Source organism: Desmodus rotundus, chromosome 4 (assembly GCF_022682495.2).
Source record: "Desmodus rotundus isolate HL8 chromosome 4, HLdesRot8A.1, whole genome shotgun sequence".
NCBI classification, from domain to species: Eukaryota; Metazoa; Chordata; class Mammalia; order Chiroptera; family Phyllostomidae; genus Desmodus; species Desmodus rotundus.
In genome coordinates, this window is record NC_071390.1 from 154,519,400 (window position 1) to 154,544,418 (window position 25,019).

Here is a 25,019-nt window from a genome sequence, read left to right on the forward strand (position 1 = left end):
GTTCCATTAAATGTATATTCTTCCACATTTCTCCTAATGCTACAAATGCTTATTCACTTTATTAAGTGTCTTTGACCCGAAGATAGAACAAATCAGTCTCCTGAAATGTGTGATGCTAGGAAACTTAAGACACAGTCTCTGGTCTTATTGAAATTATAAGCTTTTTGAGGAAGACAGGAAACCAGAGATGTGCTATGGGGTGAACATTTATGTGGAGATGATGGGAAAATTCTTTATCATCTAGGTGAATATTTAGTAACATAAAAGGTAGTGATACTAAGTACCAAATGAAAGATATAGTCGGTAGTAAATACTACAGGAATTTACAAGAGTGACAATCATTTTATTATTTGATAAAGTCTTCATGATAAGTAAAAAAGACACAATTTCTGCCTTAAAAACATTTACAATGTCAGATTGAGAGACACACATGTAAATAAACAAGTACAATAAAAAGTTCAGTACAAAGAGAACCACAAGAGCATTTCAGTGACCAATCATGTCGGGATGAAAAAAGGAACACCACAACTGGATTTTCTTTTTAAATTACTTTTTTACTTTCCCTTTTTCTTTTATTTTCCTTCATTCATAAAAGTGGTTAAGTAATAATAGTAAAAACTATATAAAAATTAATTTTATTCATTCCATTAGCCTTTTTACTCTATAACTTTTTCATTTCAATTTACTATGAAAATTTAACAGATAAATTAAAACTAATTCCATTTCTTCGCTCACTCTAATCACAGCTTATTCCTGTCCCCTTCTTCAGATTCTACTCAAACCTTAGTTACAGCGGCATTACTGTGCTTGTCTCCCTAAGCCTGCAATACCCGATATCGGGGAGTGTGTGTGTGGTGTGTGTGTGCCCTTCATCTTGTAACTAACCCTATGCCTGGTACATAGTAGGTGCTCGACAAATGTTCAATAAAAATGGAGTTTTTTCCCCTTTGACTCAAGCGCTTAATACTCAAAGGCATGTAGTGCTAATATTTGAGATAGATTGGTTCATTCTGTTCAAGTACCACATAAACATTCACACACTATTGAGTTTAGTACTATTAAAGGGTAATTTTCTTTCTGGGAATTGTGTCTCTTGCAGACACATTTTACATAGCCAGACTTTTTTTTTATTGTCCCTAGGCAGGTAAAAAAAATTAAAATAAAGGCTTCTCTCATGGGTGCAGTTGTACGCATAGACTTCCTTTGGAAATGCCTATGTGTTCCAGGAAACAATACGAGAGCAATCTTATCGACGGTGCCTACACCCACAGCTGCCTGGAACCACGCATCTTTTTTAAAGATGAAAATATTAACATTTAATTTCTGTACTACACTCTCCACCCAAAAGACTTATTAAAGCTATTACTTCCTCCTTTGTATAGCAAGTAATATAACCCAATGGAATTAATTGAATACCCTTATTTGCCCAATTTTACAAATTTTAATTCATTGTGATACCTTCAATTTGTTTTATTTTGCCTAATGTAATGGCATACTATTGCTTTTACACCACACATTTTAATAGCTTCAAGAGAGCTTTTGTTTTATTTTCTCAAATAAGTTCCTTTTAGTACATGAGAATTTAATGCTTAATAAGCTCTCAAATCTGTTACAGAGAACTTTACAACAAAATTGCTTTGACAACAAATTGCTTTGACATGCATTATCTCTTTTCTTATTATAGCCATGTAACAGTATCACGATTCTTATTTTAGTTTTAATAGAAAAGAAACTGAGGCTGAAATAAGCTAAGAGACTTTCCTGCAGTTCATGTGTTCATAAGTACCATGTGTAGAGCCAGAATTAAAATGGAAGAATTTGTATTCTTCATTCAGTGCTCTCAACATTTAGATAAGCAAATATGCCACACTATAGCAAAATAGCGCCAGCTATTTATGTTGCATAATAATAATAAACATTTTGAGCATTTACACATGCAAGGCACATCTTAAGTACTTTACATATATTGGCTCATGTAACCTTTCCCAAAACTCTATGAAGTTTAAACTTAAGAAAACAGAGATCCAAAGAAGGTGAATGATTTGTCTGAGAAAACCTGACAAGTACTTGAACTGGAACGTGAGCCCAGCCAGTCTGCACCGTGTTGCTTTCAGCATCGTTCCTATTGCTGGCATGGCTGACAAGAACAGACTTAATGAAACAAGTGGGAGTCAATGGTGTCTCCTAGGACTACACTTCCCATCAATGAACTTAAAGACTTTATCTTTGAACCTGTAATTCTGTGAAGTCCTTTAGTGGAAATTGATTTTTTTCCCTATTCTAAGAGATAATTTTTAATAATGGTAAGCCTTTAATGTTTTATATTTAATACTTGAATAGAATTTTACTGCCTGGAAAATTCCTTCCTATGTATTTCACAATTTAGGACTATAGAACTTTATCACATTTACAAACTTAGGACAATCCCAAAATTGTAACCAAGAACGACCAAATATTAGGGAGGCTACATAACAGGCCTAAAAGGGCTTAGAAAGAGTCTGAGCCAAGGTCAAGCCCAGATTTCCAATGCTATTCCCTCTCTGGAGGAAAATATGAGCATAATAAATGAGTATAATATGACTATGTGTACACTTGTGTGTACTGACTGTGCCTGAAAAAATAACTGTGGAGAAGCATGACCTAGGCAGCCGGCTTGCAGTTCGGCTCCATAGGGCTTTAATTACCCCTGAAAATGATCACCTCTTGGATAAAAACCCTAGTCAATTTAATGGTAAATAGCCAAATGAAAAGCGAAAGGCTTCATTGTCCAAATGCTCTTTTGAAAGTTTCTAGGTGTACATGTGAATTGAACACCTTTAAATAATTAACTTCTTCTAAAGTTTAAATCTCAAATGGGTATGATATTTGCTTATTTATTTACCTGTTGCTTACTTTAGTATTTAGTGACGATTTTCTTTAGGTGATGGAAGAAAGCCCAGCTGATAGGTCTACCATATCACATTTTTTTAAAATACTAAGTTTGTTTGGTGCTCTAACTCAGAGCTCAAATTGTTTTTAAGAAGATCATTTAGGTATATATTTGATTCTATTATTAGTTGGGGAGATAATTTTCTTGAAATCAGGCTGTTCCCACATATGCAAGATTTAGTGTTATTTATATAATTATTCACATTATGTTTAAGAATTCCAAATGGCTTTGGACCGAATGTGATGATAAAAAATTAAAGTTTTCAGTTATCCTTGGAAACTTACAATTAACAGGTATCTACAGGAAAACTAAGCAACTAGAGTAATCATTATTCCCTTTCAATTCATTTATTTTTCTTAAATTTCATGTCATAAAAACACATAAATCATTTTGTTATTGTATCTTAGTTCCAATTTGAATCCACTAAGTTTTCGGTAATGATTTAAAGGATTCTTAATCTAATAACAACAATAATACATAATATATTTTGCATTATTAAGAATTTTAACACAAAATGAGATTTTTTGTTATACCTAAGCATTTATACAGAAAACCGTCATCGTATTCTATATACTGAAAGTGCGGACAAAATAGAGCCAAGCATTCCCCCTTTGGTCATACAGAAACATCCAAACCCAGTTAGTCTCCCTGTTGGAGCCCACCTTGCCTAAAAATAGCTTATGAAACAGGACAGAACGAAAGCCTGTGTTTGTTAATTCTTGCTGATACCTGTACCTATTTTAAATTCTTTCAAAAAATTAAAAAAATCTCTTAAGATCGTAGTAAATTCAGGTGCTAGCTTCTTTTTGTTCATAGAGTTGAAAGTGTACATTGGGCAATATTCCGATGTGCCCCATGCGCTAACAATGTTATAAAACATCATAAAATAGCCAATGAGCTTCACCAGAGCATCTGCTACATGCCTCTTCCAGCTCCTTGCACAGACCATGGCGCGTAGCAGTGCTCAGTCCGATTCTCTTGACTGAACCGATGAATGCCCTCTGAGAGATCTTCCTTGATCTTATGCTAAAAGAACAATTGATTGCATCACACATGCTGCATTCTATTCATTTTCTTGTGGAGTTTCTGCATTTGTGTGTGTGTGTGTATTGGATACAGAGGTTTATTTTCACAAGTAAATTGTTATGTCATTAGACATAATAACTGTATACAATTTATTTAGCTAATGCATGGACTTTAAGTAACTCTGTATTCTCCCTAGTGAATGCCATTAAGCTTTTCCTCCCAGTGATTACAAACAGAATGAAGCATTTGCTTCTGTGTTGCCTGGTCCAGTTGACCCGTGACAGGTTTGGACTGCGCAGGTCCACTTATACACGGATAGTTTCCAGCAAACACACACTGAAAAGGGGTTTTCTTTTCCTTGTGCTTTTCTTAATAGCATTGCTTTCTTCTATCTTACTTTATATTGTAAGACAAAGTATATGGTACACATAGCATACAAAATATGTGTCCATCAACTGTTTATGGTATCAGTAAGGCTTCTGGTCAACAGTAGGCTATTGGCAGTTATGTTTTGGGGGAGTCAAAAGTTGTCCACGTATTTCGAACTGCGTGGGGGCTCGCCCCAAACCTCTGTGTCAACAGGGGTCAACCTCAGGGGTCAACAGTGTCCTTTTTCTGTACTATCTTCCACTCTAATATTCTTATTTTTTCTGCTTGAATATCTCCATCTAGTGCTCTATCCCCATGGCTTTTACATAAAATGACTTCTCATTAATCATTTATCCTTAAATGTAAATTGGTTTTCTCAGGTATTTGCAGTGCAATTCCTTAGTCACTACTGGGAATGGAAATTATAGATTCCTTTTTAGAGGTGTATGGTTAGAGTAATGGGGAGTAGTGACAGAAAGGATAAAAACATTGATTTGTATCCTGTGTCGTACTGGGCTCGTACTGGGCATCCAGCTAGCTCGGATCACTTTCAGCCATAATGTTCGTTAGATGAACAGGTGCTGCGCCTCCTCCACAGACCCCATCACGGAAACCTACACGTACCAACCCTTCAGCAAATGCGAAATCTCCAGAGATGGGTCTGGACATCTGTGTCTTTTTTAAAAATGACAAAGATTTACTCTGATTGTTGTGAATTATTTTGCTTGACCCTTTTTATGGTATTTCATTTCATCTCAAAATAATACAATGAGGAAAGTAACTACTGCCCATTTTAAAATAAGGACATTGACATTAAAGGAGCTAAGTATCTCTCTCCGGGCCACAAAGTTATTTGCTAAGGAGATAGAATTTGATTCCAGGCCAGAACCATTTTCGGTATTATTGCCACTAAAATCTGGTAGCACTAAAATCTGATCCTACAGGTAACATGCCCTTAGTCAATGAAGAGGGTGGTTAGGGACCAGCCAGGGTCTATCAGTCAGGGTTCCAGAAGAAAAAGAAAGTACATTGACTTGGGTGATTTGAGAAAAGTTAAATATTGACAGTATACATTAGTGTGGGCAATACCCTTATTCCATTTACAGTGATGTGGTTAACACCTGTGAGCCTGAAGATATGAGGCTCAGTTTAGTGGACTCTGGAAAGAAGGAGAGCAGAGGGAGGGAGAGAAGGAGGAAAACAGGAGAGGAGGTAGAAAGAGTTGCTAAACAGTGCTGTGCCTCTTGGTCCAGGGATGCAACCAGATCATGGAAATCACGGGACAGGAGTGGCGAGGCATAATCTCGCATGCTTTGTCATTGACTGAATCCAACTGAAAGCCAGAGGGCACAGGTCCCCAGAACATAATCTGTGCCCATCCAGCACATAGGAGAAAGGAGGGCTCAGAATACCTCTGGGTAAATCTGTCAGCAAGAAGTGTTAGGAGTGCACCTTCTTCACCCTCACCCCTCAGGTTCATGCCCATTCTCGCTCTACCAGAGATGGCAGGGCAGAGACAGGAAAAAACAGCTGTTTGCTTTTGTTTTCTTTAACCCACAGTTGCAAATGCTTCTGAAATGTACTAGTGCACTTTCATATTAGGCATTCATGAGCATCAACATTTGTTTTAAGTTTCCTACACTGCAGGCAAAGCAAGTATGAAATAATGGATAGGCCTTCCTTCAAATAGGTACATATTCTTTACGGAGGTGTTTTGGGTTTTTTGTTTGGTATTTTTTTAGTGGCTAGGTATAATCAAGATATAGTTTACATACAAAAATTCACCCATTTTAGCTATGTAATTTTGTCAGTTCTCACAAACGCATACAATCCTATAGGATTGTAATGTTATAACTAACATTATAATCAAGATACAGGATATTTCCATCATTCCAAAAAAGTTCTAAAGCTCTGACATCTTCAGTCCAACTCAGCTGAATGTTTGGTATCAATATTTGTTTCTTGTGATTTTAAATAGGAAGACTGATGTTAGCACCCAAACAGTAAGTTGCACACAGTAGATGTTTTGTAAAAAGTATTTCTGTGGTTTGTTTTTATACCCCTCTGAATAATATAAACTACTCATATTGGTTATGAACATTTCATATGTAATAGGCTGAGGAAAGGTTCATAATTTTAGCTGCTCATTGAAGTCACCTGGATCTATGAAATGACCCAATGGCCAGGTGACACCTTCTTTAAGCAGGATGTCTTGGATTGAGACCAAGGCAGTAACAATGTAAGCTTTCCAAGTAATTCCTCCTGTGCCGAAGGTTGACACCTTATGAACTAGACCAATTTTTATTGACTCTGGATGCACAGTGGATTCCCCTGGCACTTGCTTTAAAAATACTGATGCCTTTCCCTCCATTCTGATTTATATAACTCATTCGTAAAAGTTGACCACAAGGAAAAAATGAGATTTGGGTATCTCGATATTTTGGAATGGTTAGGCTCCAGTTAATCAAGGTTTTATTATAGTTCTGGGTATGTGGTGGTGTTCAATAAATGTGAAATAGATGTCCTAATCTCACAGCAGAGTCGAGGAAAATAAAATATGCTCTCTCTTGGAAGTAAACTGTGTGTGCATTTGAAGTAATTATCTTGGCAAACTACCACTTTCTGAAAATTGTCCTCCTAGGTAATTTACCTCAACTGGTAAGCCTTGTATTTTAAGAGAACACCATATTTCAACTACATTTTTTTCACCATACTATTAGGCACATATATATCTTACAACACTTTCATAATTCTCTCCAAAGAAATAGACAGGAAACAAGATTAAAAGACTGAAGATAAGATTTAAACTACCACCCTCTTGGAAGCAAAAATGATGCTATTGCTCCTCAGAGCCTGGAGAACACCGCTGCTTTATAGAATGGAGCAATGATACTTTCTGCTTTCAGGATGGCAAAATATATGCAGAATGAACACCTAATGTCAATAACTGGAACGGGAATGAATGAATTGTCTAATTAAATGGCTATGGAATTAGCAAAATGTTTATATATAATAACTTTTTCAGACTTCAGGAAATAATAACTTACGAAAATCTTTTAAGCATAGAGTTAGCGATGACCTTTTCAAGGCAGAAATGCTCATTAAGCAAACCTCCCAAACCCTATTTTATAAATGATTAACCAGCATGCTGCACAGCTTCATGTAGACTGACCGCACTAGGTGTTGTGCTTAATCCCTCAACAAACAACATTTTTCTTAATATAAATGTTCTTGGTTTAAAACAAAGAAATTACAGCCCTGATTGGTGTGGCTCGTTGGGCTGGGCAAAGTCCTGCAAACCGAAACACGCTGATGTCTCTCTCCCTCTCTTTCTCCTTCCCTTCCCCTCTCTCTGTAAATAAGTAAATGAAAAACTAAATAATCAATCTTAAAACACCAAATAAATTACAAAGTTTACTTAATTTGACCTTTTCTTATTCAATTGTTCTACTTTTTTTTTCCTTTTTAGGGCCACCTCAGAAATTAGTGTCACCACAACAAGAACATGCAGACAGGAGACACGACAAGGTCACAGATAAAGGAAGTGAAAGTGGCACTTCCTGCAATGAGCTCTCCACTTCCAGCTGTGACAGCCACTCAGAGGCAAGCACTCCCCAGGACAACCCGCCCAGCGCTCAGCAGACAGCAGCTCACCAGCCTAACACCTTAACTCTGGATCGGCCTTCCAGAAAAGCTCCGGTGCCGTGGATGCCCCCTCCAGACAAACGCAGGAACAGTGAACTCTTTCAGACACTCATCAGCAAGTCCCGGGAGACAAATCTTTCCAAAAAGAAAGTCTGTGAAAAGCTCAGTGTAGAAGAAGAAATGAAAAAGTGTATTCAGGATTTTAAAAAAATCCACATTCCAGATTATTTTCCAGAGCGCAAACGCCAGTGGCAATCTGAACTGTTACAGAAGTATGGGTTATAGTAACGATCACGTTCCTGCGGTCCTCCAATGACATTCGATGTTTACGACAGTGTCACTACCTGACTGTGTCTTCACAATGGTCAGCGTGATTCTTGCTGCTCTTCCGTTTTGTGAACAGTGGATGTGGGACAGTATTTTCTTTTATTCCTTTTGTTGTTGTTTTTAGAAATATTTAAAAAAGAACAAAAGAAAGTCAATAAATATGAATCAAAATGGTGTGTCTGAATCCAACCACTTTTCAAGAATGAAAGTAAAATGTGCATGATCAAGAAGCTTAGAATCTTGATTTTTGAACTGTGGTCAACTGGATATGTTTGTCATTTGGTAACTCACTAAAAACAAATCATCGTATCACTCCAAATAAAATGACAATATGGACGAAGCAACATCAAATGTTAGATGATGGTTTTAGGACCCAAATCCAAAACTGTTTAAATGTTAATGCAATAACACAAGTATTATTTTTGCATGAACACAATGTTACAAATAAATCACAAGACATAGGGAAGATCTGTTTGATGCTTGAGAAGAAAAAATATTACAAAAATGTAAAGGAAACAACATGTTTCAGGCAAAGCCTATAAATGTAAGCTGTCTCTAGGAGAATGAATTTTATTTGTCCTGGAGCTGTGAGTTTTTTGTGTATGTATATGGTGTTCTGTGTGTTACGATGGTGTAAATATGCCTTATACTGTTGTGTTATGGAACTGACATTCACCCATTAATGCTAGCCATGATTGTTTCTGTGAAATGAGTGCTTACATCAGGCTGTGAAAATTGGTATAATGATGTTCTTCTGAAAGACCCTACTATCGTGTTAATCAAAATAATTGAGGGAAATGGTCAAGAGCTTTATGTATTTATTAAAAGGGGAAAATATATTAGAATTCCTTGATTTCTATTGACTCTTCTTTAAAAATATTAAAATTTTACATTGTCTTCATTTTTTTCTTTAAAATCTCAAGCCGGAGTATAATATATTCAAACTTAATATTGACAAATTAGAGTTTTAGTATATTTCAAAAGGGAGCTAAAGTCAGATCCAGATGGTATTGGTGTTGATTAATAAATCCTCAGACCACAAAGGAAAAAAGACTTCCTCTGAGAATGCACTTCATCTTAGATTGTCAGCTAAATTTTCTTTTAGCTGACAATCAGATTTGAAGCCTCTCCAAATACAATTGAGAAGTTACCTCTTACATATTAAGAGACAGAAATGTCAATAGCAAGCTAAAAGTTCAACCTGAATAATAAAATATTTGTTCCTGGTTGCATATGTAGAAACAAGTTTTTATTTTTATCTTTTTATTTTTTTATTGTTGTTCAAATACAGTTGTCTCCATTTTACCCCCACGACTCCCCCTGACCCCAGCCATCCTCACTTCCCATGCTTTCATAAGCCATACAATTTTTACCTTATCATCCCTACAAAAAGAAATGCATGATACCATGAAATCTCATTAAAGACTGGCTTTGAGAGGATAAAAATATCCTCAAGAATTATAGAGCTCAGTCTCTGGTGTGGTAAGTTGGAAGAGACATTGAACAGCACTTCTGGATAACAGAGACAGAAAAGCACTATTAACTCAAATTTTTAAAATCTACATTTATTTTTGGATATATTTTTAGATTTCTTACTATACTAGTATATAAAACACTATCAACAATGGGCTACTTATAAAACCCCGGATATATGACTTACCTTGAATTACCAATCTGGATTTAAGGAAAGAACTACTCTCAAAATCTGCCTTGCATTTTGGAAAGGTTGGCAGTCCCAACATGGCATCATAGAAATGCAAGGCACTGGATAAATGGATAGAGCTCAGTGGTTAGGTTGCCACAGTTCAAATACCACCTTTACCACTTGCCACCTGTGTGATCTTAGTGATATGGGGATAGTCATAATATCATAGAGAAGATTTAAGTGATGTAATTGAAGTAACATCAGTACTCCTGGAAATGTAGGGAAAAGGTGAGGTGGTGGTCTCACCAGAATCCAAGGACCAAAACTATGAGATGGGGAATTCGGAATAGAGAGGAATAAGATCTCCAGTAAGAACTATAGCCACTAAGAAGTCATAGCCACTCTCAAAGATGCCTCCCAAAGTAAAGAGAGGGGGGGAAATCATCCTAGCACCCCATGCTCCAATTTCCCTCCACTGCTTACTATTGTCCCAATCAGAAGCCTGTTGACAAACATCCTAGGAAATGTAATTCATAGAGGTGATCCCCTTGTGATACAAAGCTCAGCAGTGAAGGGTAGTGTTAAGATCTGAAAAATTCCTTACACTCTGTTCTGCTTTTTCCCAAAACAAAACTTCAAATAGAATCGCAATGGCATAAGAGAACTGATGCTAGCAAGAATATTTATCCTTACTCTCCTTAGTTACTCGGAATCCATTTCAATAATAGACTGTTGAGCACTTACCACAAACCTAGCATTTGGCTCAAAGATTAACAACATATTCAAGGGTATGGGGGGATAAATAGTGACGGAAGGAGACTTGAGTTGAGGTGATGAACACACAGTGTAGTGTACGGATGACTGTGGAATTGTGCACCTGAAACCTGTATAATCCTGTTAACCAGTGCACCCCAATAAATTCCAAAATAAATAAATAAATAAATAATAGGCAAGGAAATAAAAATTTTAAAAATTACCAGTTATTTCTTTTAGGAAGAAGCTTATGTGGTCTGACTTTCTCAAACCATTATTCTTTCACTGAATGCTAGAAGCTGGGAGACCCCATATGGAGTTACGAGAGGATCAAAGGGGGCAGCTAGAGTGGGGCCTCCTCCCTATTCTCCCTGAAGGAAAGGAGACTTCAACATTTAAGGATAAGTGGTCTAGAACTGGTTTATAAAACTCCTTTTCCACAGGATTAGGAGACAAAATATGGAGAGCCACAAAAGTCAAAATTATTGGAAGCAGGCAATGAAGTTGAGTATACATGAAAAATAAATATATTTTGGAGCTCACATGGTATGCCTCTTGTCTGATATACATTTGACACTCAAGCTATGATCTGCTATATTATTTTTGTTAATTCAAGTAGGAAGATATTGAGTAGTCACTAAGATGGGAAAAGACAATAAATGTTAATTGTCAAATTTTTAACTTTAGAAAAACGTAGTAGACAAACTTACCCTAATTCCTCCCACTAAGTATAACTAAAAACCTTAGAAATTATATCTAAACACATTCAGGAGGCTCTGAAAGGCTGAGAGAAGGGAGGCTGGCTAGGGAAATCGGGACCCAAAGTACTATATGGTGATGGGTTTCGGGGATTTTCTTTTTGCCTCATCTATTGCAGTCTTGCAGCTGAAGAAACTGGTTACCCATCAACACTAACAGGTGTGGACCCAACAAGCACCAACACAATCCTGCTCTCTCTAGCCAAAGACCAGCAAAGGACAGCCAGTCAACCTAGGAAGGCAGATAAGCTCAGATAATAACTGCTCTGCTGTGTGTCAGCTTACAGGTAGGTGTAGCACATAATCATTTAAAGGCTCCTCACTTTATAAGATTTTTTTAAAGAGAAGTTTTAGGTTCAAAGCAAATTGAGAAGGTACAGAGATTTCCTCTGTCCTCCCTACCCCCACACATGCATAACCTCCTTTATGACCAACATTCCCCACCACAGTGATGTATTGGTTAGAACAGGTAAACTTACCTTGACCCATTATTATCACCCAAAGTTCATAAGTTGCATTATTGTTCATTCTTGATGTTGTACATTCTGAGTCTGCCCAAATGTATGATGACATCTCCATCATTATGGTATTCACTGCCCTAAAAATCCCCAGGTTTTGCCTAGTCATTCCTGCTCCTTCCCTCAACTACTGGCAAAGACTGGTATTTATGTTATCTCCATAGTTTTGCCTTTTCCAGAATGTTATACAGTCAGAATCATGCAGTGCATAGCCTCTTCAAATTGGCTTTTTTCACTTAGCATTATGAGTTTAAGTTTCCTCCAGGTTTTTCCATGGCTGAATAAGTCATTTGTTTTCAGTGTTGAATATATTTCATTATCTGCATAGAGAACAATTCATTCATTCACCTACTGAAGGACAACTTGGGTGCTTTTGAGTCATGGCAACTATGCATATAGCTGCTACAAACATCCATATAAGGGTTATTGTGTGGACATAAACTTTCAACTCTGTTGGGTAAAAACCAAGGGATATGATTGCTGAATCATATAGTAAGACTATGTCTAGTTTTGTAAGGAATTTCCAGACTGTGTCCCAAAATGGCTGTACTTTTTGCATTCCCACCAACAATAAATGAGAATTTCTGTTTTTCCACACACTCACCAGCATTTGTATTGTCAGTGTTCCAGATTTGGACCATTCTAATAGATTTGCAGTACCATGTCATTGTTCTTTTAATTTGCATTTCACTGATGACATATAATATAAAGCATCATTTTATATTGGTTTGTTTTTTTTTGCCAAATGCATATCTTCTTTGGTAAGAAGTCTGTTAAGATCTGTACCATTTTTTAATTGGGTTGCTTGTTTTCTTATTGCTGAATTTTCAGAATTTTTTTTGTATATTCTATACAACAGTCCTATATTTTTAAAATATTTTATTGCTTATGCTATTACAGTTGTCCCATTTCCCCCCTTAGCTTCCCTCCATTCAGCCTGCCCCCCACTTCCATAGTCAATCCCCGCACCATTGTCCATGGCCAGGTGTCCTTTATATGTGTTCTTTGACTAATCCCTCCACCTTCTTTCAATCAGTCCCTGCCTCCCCTATCCCATCTCACAGCTGTCAGTCTGTTCCATGAGTCTATGCCTCTGGTTCTATTTTGCTCATTAGTTCATTTTGTTCATTAGTTTCCTCTTATAAGTGAGATCATATGGTATTTTGTCTTTTCACCAATTGGCTTATTTCACTTAGCATAATAGTCTTCAGTTTCATCCATGCTGTTGCAAAAGGTAGGAGTTCCTTCTTTCTTTCTGCTATGTAGTATTCCATTGTGTAAATGTACCACAGCTTTTCTATCCACTCATTTACTGATGGGCACTAAGGTTGTTTCCAAATTTTGGCTATTGAAAATAGTGCTGCTATGAACATGGGGTTGCTCAACTGCTTCTGAGTTGTTGTTTCAGAATTCTTTGGGTATATTCCCAGCAGTGGGATATCTGGGTCAAAAAACAGTCTTATTTTTAGTTTTTTTGAGGAGATTCCATACTGTTTTCCATGGTGGCTGCAGCAGTCCACATTCCCAACAACAGTGCACCAGGGTTCCCTTCTCTCCACATCCTCGACAGCACTTGTGTGTTGATTTATGAATGATAGCCACAGAACAGTCCTTTATGATATATTCCTTTGAAAATATCTTCTCCCAGCCTGTGACTTGTTTTCTCATTCTCCTGAGAATGTTTTCATAAAGTAGAAGTTTTTCAGGTTTATCAGGTCCAGCTTATCGATTACTTCTTTCATGGATCATGTTTTGGTGTAATATCTAAAATGTCATTGCCATACTTGAGGTCATCAGATTGTCTTCTATGCTGTCTTCTGGGAGATTTATATTTTTGCATGCTACATGTAAGTCTATGATACATTTTGAGCTAATTTTTGAGAAAGGTGTAAGGTCTTTGTCTTGGTTTATTTTTTATATGTGGATGTCCAGTTCTTTCAGCACCATTTGCTCCTTTGTCAAAGATCAATCGGCTCTATTTCTGTGGGTCTATCTGGGGGAATCTCTATTTTGTTCTGTAGATCTATTTATCCATTTTTTCACCAATACCATACTGTCTTAAAAACGGTCACCCAATAGTAAGTTTTGAAGTTAGATAACATCAGTCCTCTGACTTTGTTCTCCTTCAATATTGTGTTGGCCATTCTGAGTCCTTTACCTCTCCATATAAATTTTTGAAAATTTGTTGATATCTACAAAAAAAATACTTTCTGGGATTTTGATTGAAATTGCATTCAATCAACAGATCAGTTTAGGAAGGACTGACATCTGGACATATTGAGTCTTCCTATTCATGAGTATGGAGTATCTCTGCATTTATTTAATCCTTATTTGATTTATTCATCAGTGTTTTGTGGTTTTCCTTTTATACACACACACACACACACACACATAGTGAGATTTATAGCTATTTCATTTGGGGGAATACTAATGTAAATGGCAATGTGTTTTTAATTTCAAACTCTACTTGTTCATTACTGGCATATTGCAGCTCCCCACCTTTTGAAGAATGAAGTCCAAACACTTGAGTATCACATTACAGATCCTCAATAAAGGGGCTCTATATCAGTTTGTCTTTCATGGGCAATAAAGCACTTCCAAAACTTAATGACTTAAAAAAAACATTTATGAGCTTGCCATCCTGAGGATTTGCAATCTGGGCTGACATCAGCCGGGCTGCCCTTCCACCGATCACATCTGGCCTGACTCTCCTCTATAATCCGCTGCTAACTTGTCAGAGGCCAAGTTACCTCTGGAGGCCTCTCTCCTTACTTGACAGGCTTGAATCTGGGTGCCTCAGTTCCCTGCAGATCCTCTCCTGTAGTCTAGCTCAGATTTACTCACATGCTGGCAGTGTTCCAAGAGTATGAGAGATTACAAGGCCTTTAGAGGCCTGTCTCCAAATTCATACAATACCACTGCCCCTGCGTCTTGTTGGTCAAACCAAGTTATTGCAAAGTTAAGGAACATGGAAATACACTGTACATCTTCATGGGAGGAACACTAATTTGTGGCCATTTGTATTCTACTAGAAATTCAATCCGTCTTTCCAGATTCACACCTACAAGCAAACTCTGCACACCAGTTCTTAGTGACTTACTAAGAATCTCCCCACACTCAAATTAGCCAACACATACATACAAACTTCTTTCATACTAGAAATCTTACCCATACTACATGTTTTAATCCAAATGACATCCATTTTCCAAAGTTTTCATTAATCCCTCAGGACAGAATTATTAATCATTCCACTCTTACATATCTTAGAAACATATCTTTAAAAACATTCTATCTTTCTGTATGTATTATTTGTGTTCTATAATATGTAAGAGTATGAATGTACATTTGTATTTTTCATTAATTGAAGAGATTTTTTATGTAAGTGAATTAACAGAAACAATGACTAGACAGTTTCTGGTGCACAGTAGGTATTCAACTATTTTGACAAATGAATAAACACACTTTTCAATGTAAGAGTCTCGACAGTCCTTGATAGATACTCTCCCTGCCTCATTAATTTTGCTGAAAGCTATTTTACAGTGTTTTCCAGCCAAACTCCATTCACTGGTCCTGTATTGCTAATCCTTTACAGAGAGATGGCTCAAATGAGCATTTGTCAAAATATTTCATGGTTTGTTCCAGTTTGTGTAAATGAGCTTTAACATCTCCTGCTAGACATGCAATGACTCGGCCTTAAAATTATCCTCCCCCCACACCATTTACCTTTTGTTTGGCATACAGTAAAAATACTCTGTGACTTGTACGTTAGTGTTTAGTTTAACTTAGTTAAGCAAATATTATCAAAAATATTTATGGTCATTTCAAAAGGAAGCAATTTGAGTGAGTTTTCTATAAAACCCTTAAATGTCAAATCTATTTTCAAACTACTGTATATAATTTAAAAAGCTCTTCATTTTCTGCCTCCTCTCTCCAGCTTTGTTCACCAGGTAGCAACACACACACACACACACACACACACACACACACACACACATTTTCCCATCTATTTCTAACTGCTTTTAACTCGCAACTAGAGTGAGCTACTTCTTTCTTTGTGCCCACCAAGATAACATTTATTATGACAGGAATAAATTGTATTAACTTGTTGAATATTCCTTCTTCTGCTATTCCCAAAGGAAAATTAAGATTTGAGACCTATTTGGTGATACAGAACAAAAAGATTGAGAATAGAAGTCACAACCCATTCTTACCATGTTTTTTCCCCTTTTCTCTTAGCTTTGTCTTCATGGCAAAATAAGTAATATGAATACAAGATCGTTTTGCATATCTTAATTAAATAATGGATCTAAGCAATGCATCCATTACTGGCTGTTAAAATTAGTACATAGAAAAATTATGGGAAACTAGACTGGGTGGATCAGACTGAGTGTGCAACCTCAGTGCCAAACCTTAACATCAGGCACAGGGAGACATTGGGCGTTAGTGCCACTAAGTGTGATACAGGAGGCACTAGGAAGCTCTTGGCACTATATCCAACTGCCAATTTGCTGGAAATAAAGGAGATAAAGAAACCTTTTAAATGATGACAAAATGCAGTCAGTAATTTCTAAAAGGATGGAGTCTACATGACAAATTACCTAGGGTTTTTTTTTCCATTTTTATTAAATTTATTGGGGTGATATTGGTTAAAATTATACAGGTTTGAAGTGTACATTTCTATGATACATGATCTTATGGGATTGTGTTCACACCATCTAAAGGCAAATTATCTTCTGTCACCATATATTTGACCCCCTACCCTTTACTACCCACTTATCACCCTTCCCTTTAGTAACCACCATACTGTTTGTGTCTGTGAGTTCTAGTTTGTTTTTCTTGTTCATTCGTTTGTTGCTTTTAGTTTTATATCTCACATATGAGTAAAATCATATGATTCTTAAGTTTTTTTTTTAACTATTTTGCTTAGAATGATATTATTGAGGTCCACCATGTTTTAACAAATGGCAGTATTTCATCTTTTCTGATGGCTGAATAGTATTCCAATGTATGTATGTACCACATCTTCTTATCCATCCATCTATTGAAGAACACTTCGGTTGTCTCCATGTCTTGGTCACTATAAAAATGCTGCAATAAACACAGGGATGCATATATCTTTGCAAATAAGTATTTCAAATTTTATGAGTAGATACCCAGAAGAGGGATTGTTCGGTCACATGGTAACTCTATTCCTAACTTTTTGAGGAAATGGCATGTTGCTTTTTATAATTACTGTGCCCTTTACATTTTCACCAGTAGTGAATAAGGGTTCCTTTTTCTACACAACCTCTCCAACACATTTTATTACTCATCTTGTCGATAACAGCCATCCTGACAGGTTTGAGGTGGTATCTTATTGTAGTTTTGATTCGTATTTCCCTAATACCTGGTGAAGGTGAGCATCTTTTCATATATCTAATTGCTATTTGTACATCTTCTTGGTCATCAAGAAGTGTCTATTCAGGTCGTTTGCCCATTTTTCAATTTTTAATTGTTTGGTGTTGAGTTGTATGAATTCATTATATATTTTGGATATTTTCCCCTTTGTGAGAGCAGTTGTTTGAAGTTGTTATCTTCTCCAATTTGGTTGCTTGCTTTTTTGTTTAGCTGGTAATATATTTTGCGTAAGTTTTTTACTTTGATATAGTCTCATTCATTTATTTTTGCCTTGCGTTTGGGGTCAAATTCATAAAATCTTCTCTAAGACTAAGGTCCATGAGTTTAGTGCCTATGGCTTATTTTATGTAATTTATTGTTTCCAGTCTTATATTTAGGTCTTTGATCCATTTTGAGTTGATTTTTTATTGGGGGGTCAAATAACAGTCTAGTTTCATTCTTTTGCATATGACTTTCCCATTTTCCCAGCACCATTTATTGAAGAAGTCTTCCTTTCTTCATTGTGTGTTTTGGCTCCTTTGTCAAAAATTATTTGCTCATATACAGGTGGGTTTATTTCTTGGCTCTCAATTGTGTTCCATTGGTCTCTGTGTTAATTTTTCGCCAATACCATGCTGCTTTGATTATCATTGTTTGCAGTATAATTTGAAGTCAAATAGAGTGATATCTCTGTTCTTTTTTCCCAGAACTGCTTTGGCTATTGTGGCCTTTTTTGGTTACATACCAATCTGATAGGATTTTTGTTCTATTTCTTCAAAAGATATCATTCAGATTTTGATGGGGATTGCATTAAATCTGTAAATTGCTTTGGGTAATATGGCCATTTGAATGATGTTGACCCTTCCAATCCATGAACACAGAATATCTTTCCATTTCATTGCTTCTTTTTCAATCTTTTTAAATAATGCCTTGTAGTTTTCAGCATAGAGGTTCTTCACCTCCTTTGTTAAGTTTATTCATGGGTATTTCATTTTTCATTGCAATTGAAAGAGGAATTTTTTCTCTTATCTTTTTGAAATTTCATTATTATTAGTGTTTAAGAATGCAGTGGATTTTTGTACATTGGTTTTGTATCCTGCAGCTTTACTGTATTTGTTGACCTGTTTCTTATGTTTTGGGTGGAGTATTTAGGGTTTTCTATATAAATAATCATGTCATCTGCAAAAACAAACACTTTCACTTCTTCATTCCTAGTTTGGTTGTCTTTTCTTTCTTTCTGTTGCCTGATGGCTCTGGCTAACACTTCTACTACTATGTTGAGTAAGAGTGGTGAGAGTGGACACCCCTGTCTTGTTCCTGATTTTAGAGGAATAGCTTTCGGTTTTCCACCATTGGGTATGATGTTAGCTGAGTGTTTGTCATACATGTCATCTATGGCCTTTACTATGATGAGGCACTTTCTTTCTATACCCATTTATTGAGTGTTTTAATCACAAATGGATGTTGTACTTTATCAGATGCTTTTTGTATTTCTATATTGATAAAAAAAGGTGTTTATCCTTTATTTAGTTACTGTGGTGGATTACTTGATTGATTTGTGCATGTTGAACCATTCTTGTGCCCCTGCAATGAACCCCACTTGATCACAATATATTATTTTTAATGTACTTTTGTATTTAATTTTGCTAGCATTTTATTCAGGATTTTTGCATCTCTATTTATCAGAGATATTGGTCTATAGTAGGTTTGTTTTTCTTGTTATTGGTGGCGGTGGGGTTTTTTTGGTATGTTTTCCTTGCCAGGTTTTGGTATCAGGGTTTTATTGGCCTTATAAAATGTGTTAGAAAGCACTGCCTACTCAATTTTTATAAGAATTTGAGAAGAACAGTCATCAAATCTTCTTTGAATGCTTGGTAGAAACCATCTAGTCCTGGACTTTTATTTTGGGGAGATTTTTGATGTTTTTTTCAACTTCCTCACTGTTAATTATTCTATTTAAATTTTCCAGTTCTTAATGGTCAACTCTAGGAAAGTTACATGTTTCTAAAAACTTGTCCATTTCTTCTAGATTATTGAATTTGGTTGCATTTGGTCTTTCATGATATTCTAGTATAATCCTTTCCATATCTGTGATGTCAATGGTAACTTCTCCTCTTTTATTGCTAATTTAGTTCGTTTGGGTCTTTTATCTTCTTTTCTTAGTCTAGCCAGGGGTTTGTCAACTTTATTAACAATAAAGTGGTAAGGAAAACAAAGAGGAGGGAGGAAGGGCCCATAGTCAAAAGATACAGCCTGTACATTCTATGTTTGTATCCTGATTTTAACCAAACCAGCTGTAAAAATTATCACCATCATCATCACTATTATCATCATCATCATCCTCAAAGAGTTTAAAGGTCTATTTTTAATAATAAGAAATTATTATTTTATAACAGTGATTTTATGAATGTTAAAATATCCATATCTTTTAAAGACATTTTCTGAAGTATAAATGGATAAAAACAATAATAGACCCCAGTTTATTTGTAAAATAACACATGTAGGAGGAGGAGTATGTTGACCTAATGAAGCAAGTTTGACCATGTTGGTTGAAGCAAATGACAGATACTTGTGATCCCTTTCCACTTTTGCATTTGTTTGAAGCCATCATTTTAAAAAATGTAAACTTCTTAAAAAGGACTTTAGTAAGTGTGAAACTGTTGACTTAATAAATAGTAAATATAAGCAAAGTTGAGAGCATTTTTGAGGTCAGTGAATAAGAATTTAGAGTGGCACCAATTTATCTTTTTATGTGACTCTCTGAAGCAGCACTAGACTCCTGAAGTGGAAGATTGGTGTGAAAATACAAGGAATTTGTACAAAAATAATTATCTTCATGTTAGCTTTTTTATCCATTAGACTTATGTAATGAAATACAGAGAGGAAAGGGAGATAAGAGTTTTGGGAGAGTGTTAATGAAATGATGGACCTTACAAACTCAACTGGATTTTTAAAAATTAAGTGAATAGAGAAGAAAGCAATACACTTACAGGTTGGATAAGGGAGTAAACAGTGTCTGGAAATCTCATGAAATCAAATCATAATCTCAGAAAGAATGTTTGTATGTGCAATCTAAAAGGAATGGAGAGTATGGTCACAGAAAACAATTCAATTGGTGATTTTAATAGAATAGGCTGTAAAGGGGCTCCATAATGGCCAACATCATTTGGATGTATTTATTCCAACATTCTTTGCTAAGGATTTGTCTTCCATAATTCTCTCCTTATGACATTATTGATTAATCACCCTCTAATAGTTATCCCAATATCCTCTCAAGAAAACAAGCCATACCAGGCAAGCTTATTTTTCATAAACTCTTTCGTACTTATACTCATTCCCTTACTCAAAACTGTCAGTGGCTCCATGTTTACCTCCAGATTATATTTAAAATTTGCATCCTGTTATTCTCAGTACCTCTCTCAACCGGCCATACTTTGTTCATTTCACCTTCTTAGTCTCTAATTCATATCAGTCTCAGAGTCAGTCAGATATATCCTCTTCCCATTTTTTAGTTCTTTTTATTCTCCAAATTTGGAATTCCCTTTCCTCATAATGTTTTTTCATACAAAATCAATAACTTCATCAACATCCAAATGAACACATCATAGAGAAGTCTGCCTGGGTTCAGACCCAATGCCCACCACACAGTAGTCATACCAATAATGGTGATAATAATAACTGCTCCCCTTCAGACTTGTTGTGAGGCTTTAATATACAAAAGGCACTTTAAACAATGGTCAGTATTCCTCAAAAACTTCTGCAACTACTTACGAAAGATCTCCTTACCATAATCATATTTCCTTAATTAAATTTCTTTAGTAGGGATGTGTTGCTGTTTATCTCAAAATGTTTCCACATGTTGCTTTAGACTTGTTCCATGAAAGAATAGCTATAGCCTTTGATATTCTTGTATTCATTATAGTTAAGCAGTATTTTGCACCATTAGCTACTTAATAAATGCTTATGATTAATAATGAAATATCAAAATTGAAAAAAAGAGTGAACAAATAGATATATTAATGAATCAGTGAATGAATAACAGAGATATTAAGCAAAGTAGCATGAATGTGTTAAGCAAAACTCAGGAAAATGTATCATCTCAAATTCCCAACTTGTTCTGCCATAGAATGTTAATTTTTCACCGAAGCATCAACCTTAAAACTCCAGACTGTGACCTCCCACTAATTATTCATCACCATTCTGATTCATAAAACCAAAATATAGCTATTTTTCACCATTATAGCTGCTACTTGTTTGTTAGTAAAGTTAATTTGCTTTACAAACTGTCAAGAAATTATACTATTTTACGGAGATTACAAAGGCATAGCTAAACTTCATAGAGCTCTTCCATGTACTGAGGACATTTTAAAAAGTAAATTCTGAGCCCTGACTGGTGTGGCTCGGTTGGTTGGGTGTCACCTCAAAAAGGAAAGTGTCGCTGGTTCGATTGCTGGTCAGGGCACATGCCTGGGTTGTGGGTTCAGTCCCAGTCAGGGTGCATTCAAGAGGCAACCTATTGATGTTTCTCTCTTACAACGAAGTTTCTCTTCCTCTCTTTCTCCCTTCTTCCTCTCTCTCACACAGTAAATAAATAAAATCTTCTAAAAAGGTAAATCTGACACTAATCAATGTTGATATTTTAGATGCTTCCCATGTACATATTTGCTCTCTCCAATATTCAGACTTACCTATATCAATGTAGTAAAACTGAATTATCTGAATGCTAATATACTTTGAGATTCTGCTGAAAAAGTTTTGGGAGTGTTGCTAGTGTTCCAAAGATAGTATTTCTTCTAAACTTTTGCTTAACATTACATTATCTCATCTGATAATTTTGAATATATATAAGAATTGATATCAAAGTGAATTTCTTCTTTAATAAACATGCTAGCAATGTTGTTTTTAATTAAGATATAATTCAGCACCACAAAATCCACCACTTTACATTATACAATTCAGTGATGATTAGCATATTTACAAAGCAACACAACCATCACCACTATTTAAATCACAAACACTTATTTTCATCCTATCAGTGAACCCAACCCATTAGCAGTCATTTCCTTATGCCTTTTCTCCCCACCAGTCCCTTAGAAATTATTAATCTGATTTCTTTCCTTATGGGTTTGCCTATTCTGGACATTTCATACATATGGAATAATACAATATGCGGTATGTTACATGGAGCTTGTTTACATTTAGTATAATGTTTTCAAGGTTTGTGAATGTTCTATAATGAGTCAGTATTTCATTTATTTTTAAGCTGAAAAATATTCTACTGTATAGATTAGGGCATTTTGTTTATGCATTCATCAACTGATGGACTTTTGGGTTGTTTGAGCTCTTTGCTATTACAAATAATGCTGCTGTTGTTACCATAGGTAGTTAATTAGTTATTAATAAGAGAAAGAGCAAAAGGAATTAGACATTGAGTTTAATAAACTGAGGTGCATGAGCCTATTTGCTTTACCAAGAAGGACTCCAGGGGATCATATCATTTCTCCATCAAGGGTATTAACACTCCTCCTTTTCCCCATCCTGTACTGGTACCAGATTTTTGGGGGGCTGCAGGGAGTGGTGCTTGACCATAGAGGCCTGTCATTCTAACTAGGGGATGGCTCTATCAAAAGCCCTCAAAAGCTTGAGAAGTTAATTGGTTATTTTGAAATAGCACCTGGTCCATCCCAAACCCAAGCTAATATAATCCTGGAGGAACAAAGAAACTCATTCTTCTCTCTCTCTCCTTGTCTCTCTCTCTCTCTCTCCCTCTCTCCCTTCCCTCTCTCACTTTTGTTCACCCTATAATGCACTCGCCCAGTTCATCATTTGCTTTCTTTCACCTGGGAGATGCTACCATGTGGGTCTAGAAGTTACCAGGGCCCACAGCAGATTGTCTGGGCTCCAAAGAACTAAACTTAAAGATGAACCAGAAACTCTGGACATTGCTTTTGTTTTGGCCTGATTTTCTGTGGTGGGACAGACAGAGAAGGGACATTGGAAGGGCATCCTTTTGGTTTATTTCCTGAATAAATCCTACCACCAGATCTCATTCTCTTTTGTGGGTCCCTGAAAATGCTTTTTATCACACCTCAAGAACCCCCTTTTACTTGCAAAACTATGTACATTTGCTTACAATTTTTTGAGTAAACTTATATTTTAAAATCTCTTGGGTAAACACTCAGTGTAATTACAGCATCCTACAATAACTCTGTTTAACCTTTTGAGGAACTACCAAATTATTTTTCAAAATGGTCATGACATTGACTAATCCTGCAAGCAATCTAGGAAGGCTCCAGTCTCCGTGTCCTCAACCATACTTAAAATCTGTATTTTTCATTACAGTCACCTAGTAGGTGTAAAGTGGTAGTTCATTGTCGTTTTGATTTGGATTTGTCTAATGATTAATGATGATGAACACTTGCTTATAAGCTTATTGACCATTTCTATATCTACTTTGGAAAATGTTTATTTAAATCCTTTGCTCATTTTTATTTTTTAATTACATTTCTTGGTGTGACATTACTTAATAAGACCATATGGTTTTCAATTATAAATTTCTATGATACTAGATCTGTATATTGCACTGTGTGCCCACCAGCTAAACTCCAACCATCTTCCATCAACATATTTTAGGTCTCCTTCCACCCCCTCCTCCCAGTGCCTTCCCTGTGGCAACCACCAAACTGCTGTCTGTGTCCATGAGTTTCAGTTTTATATCCTACATAGTGGATTCTTTGAATTGTTAAGTTGTAAGAATATTTCATATTTTCTGGACATTAGATACTTCTCAGATAAAGATTTACAAGTATTTTTATTAGATGTTTGTACCAATAGTTTTCCTACCCCTTGCCAAGAGTCTGTGTGTGCACATTAGAGCTCTCCTTCAACACCAGATTATTACTCCATCTTGGCCTTAACTTACTGCTTAAACAGAGCCTGAAAGTCTGCCAGCAGCAAGTGTTTAAGAATTGCTATTTGGAGGATCTCCAGTTCCTTCCAGAAGATGTCCGGGTGCTGGTTTCAACCCTGTGGGAATTTGGTTTTCAAGGTGACCACAAGACTGGAGGTAAGGGGCCTGGGACTAGGATACAGTAAAATGCCACAAACTTTTTTTTTTTTACTGAGTAAACATTCTCAAAATTGATGATGTGTTTGGTTAATTTCTAGACTTTAAAAAAAGTTGTTTTTGACCATTTCTCCAATATTCTCATCACTTTTACGGAGGAGGGGACTTTTGGAGGTTGTTATCCATTCCTTTTTTATCAGTGTTTTTTTACAATTCATATAATCTTTAGGTTTGTCATTTTCTATGGAAATTTTTAACAAATAGGAAATCACATTTTCAGTGCACAGAAAATCTGTGTTCATCCCATGGCATTATATAGAATCTTACGGGGTCAAGCCATACCTCCATTGTTTTCTCAGAAGCCCCAGTCTAAACTGAACATAATTTGATCACTATGAAACAGAGACTACAAGAACAATTATTTTTCTCTTTCATTATATTCTTGCTTCTTGATTTTATCACTCTGCGATTGTGTTGTAATCTTATGATGAATTGTGCACCACACCAAATAAGACTGCAGTAGAATAACATAACTCAAACAATATGTGATATGTTGAAAGTTGTATTTCTCATAACTAAAAATATTGTCAGTTCTGATCTTGTGATA

At 35.9% G+C, this 25,019-nt stretch overlaps 1 protein-coding gene across 1 annotated transcript in view; it reads left to right on the forward strand.

Annotated features, from left to right (window-relative positions):
* Positions 1-9,925, forward strand: part of KCTD8 (potassium channel tetramerization domain containing 8) — a 201,123-nt gene extending 191,198 nt beyond the window's left edge. Inside the window, exon 2 of the mRNA XM_053923235.2 lies at positions 7,794-9,925. Coding sequence (XP_053779210.1) covers positions 7,794-8,254 — 461 coding nt within the window. The 3' untranslated portion in view covers positions 8,255-9,925. The remainder of the gene's footprint in view (positions 1-7,793) is intronic.
* Positions 9,926-25,019: the final 15,094 nt, after the last annotated feature.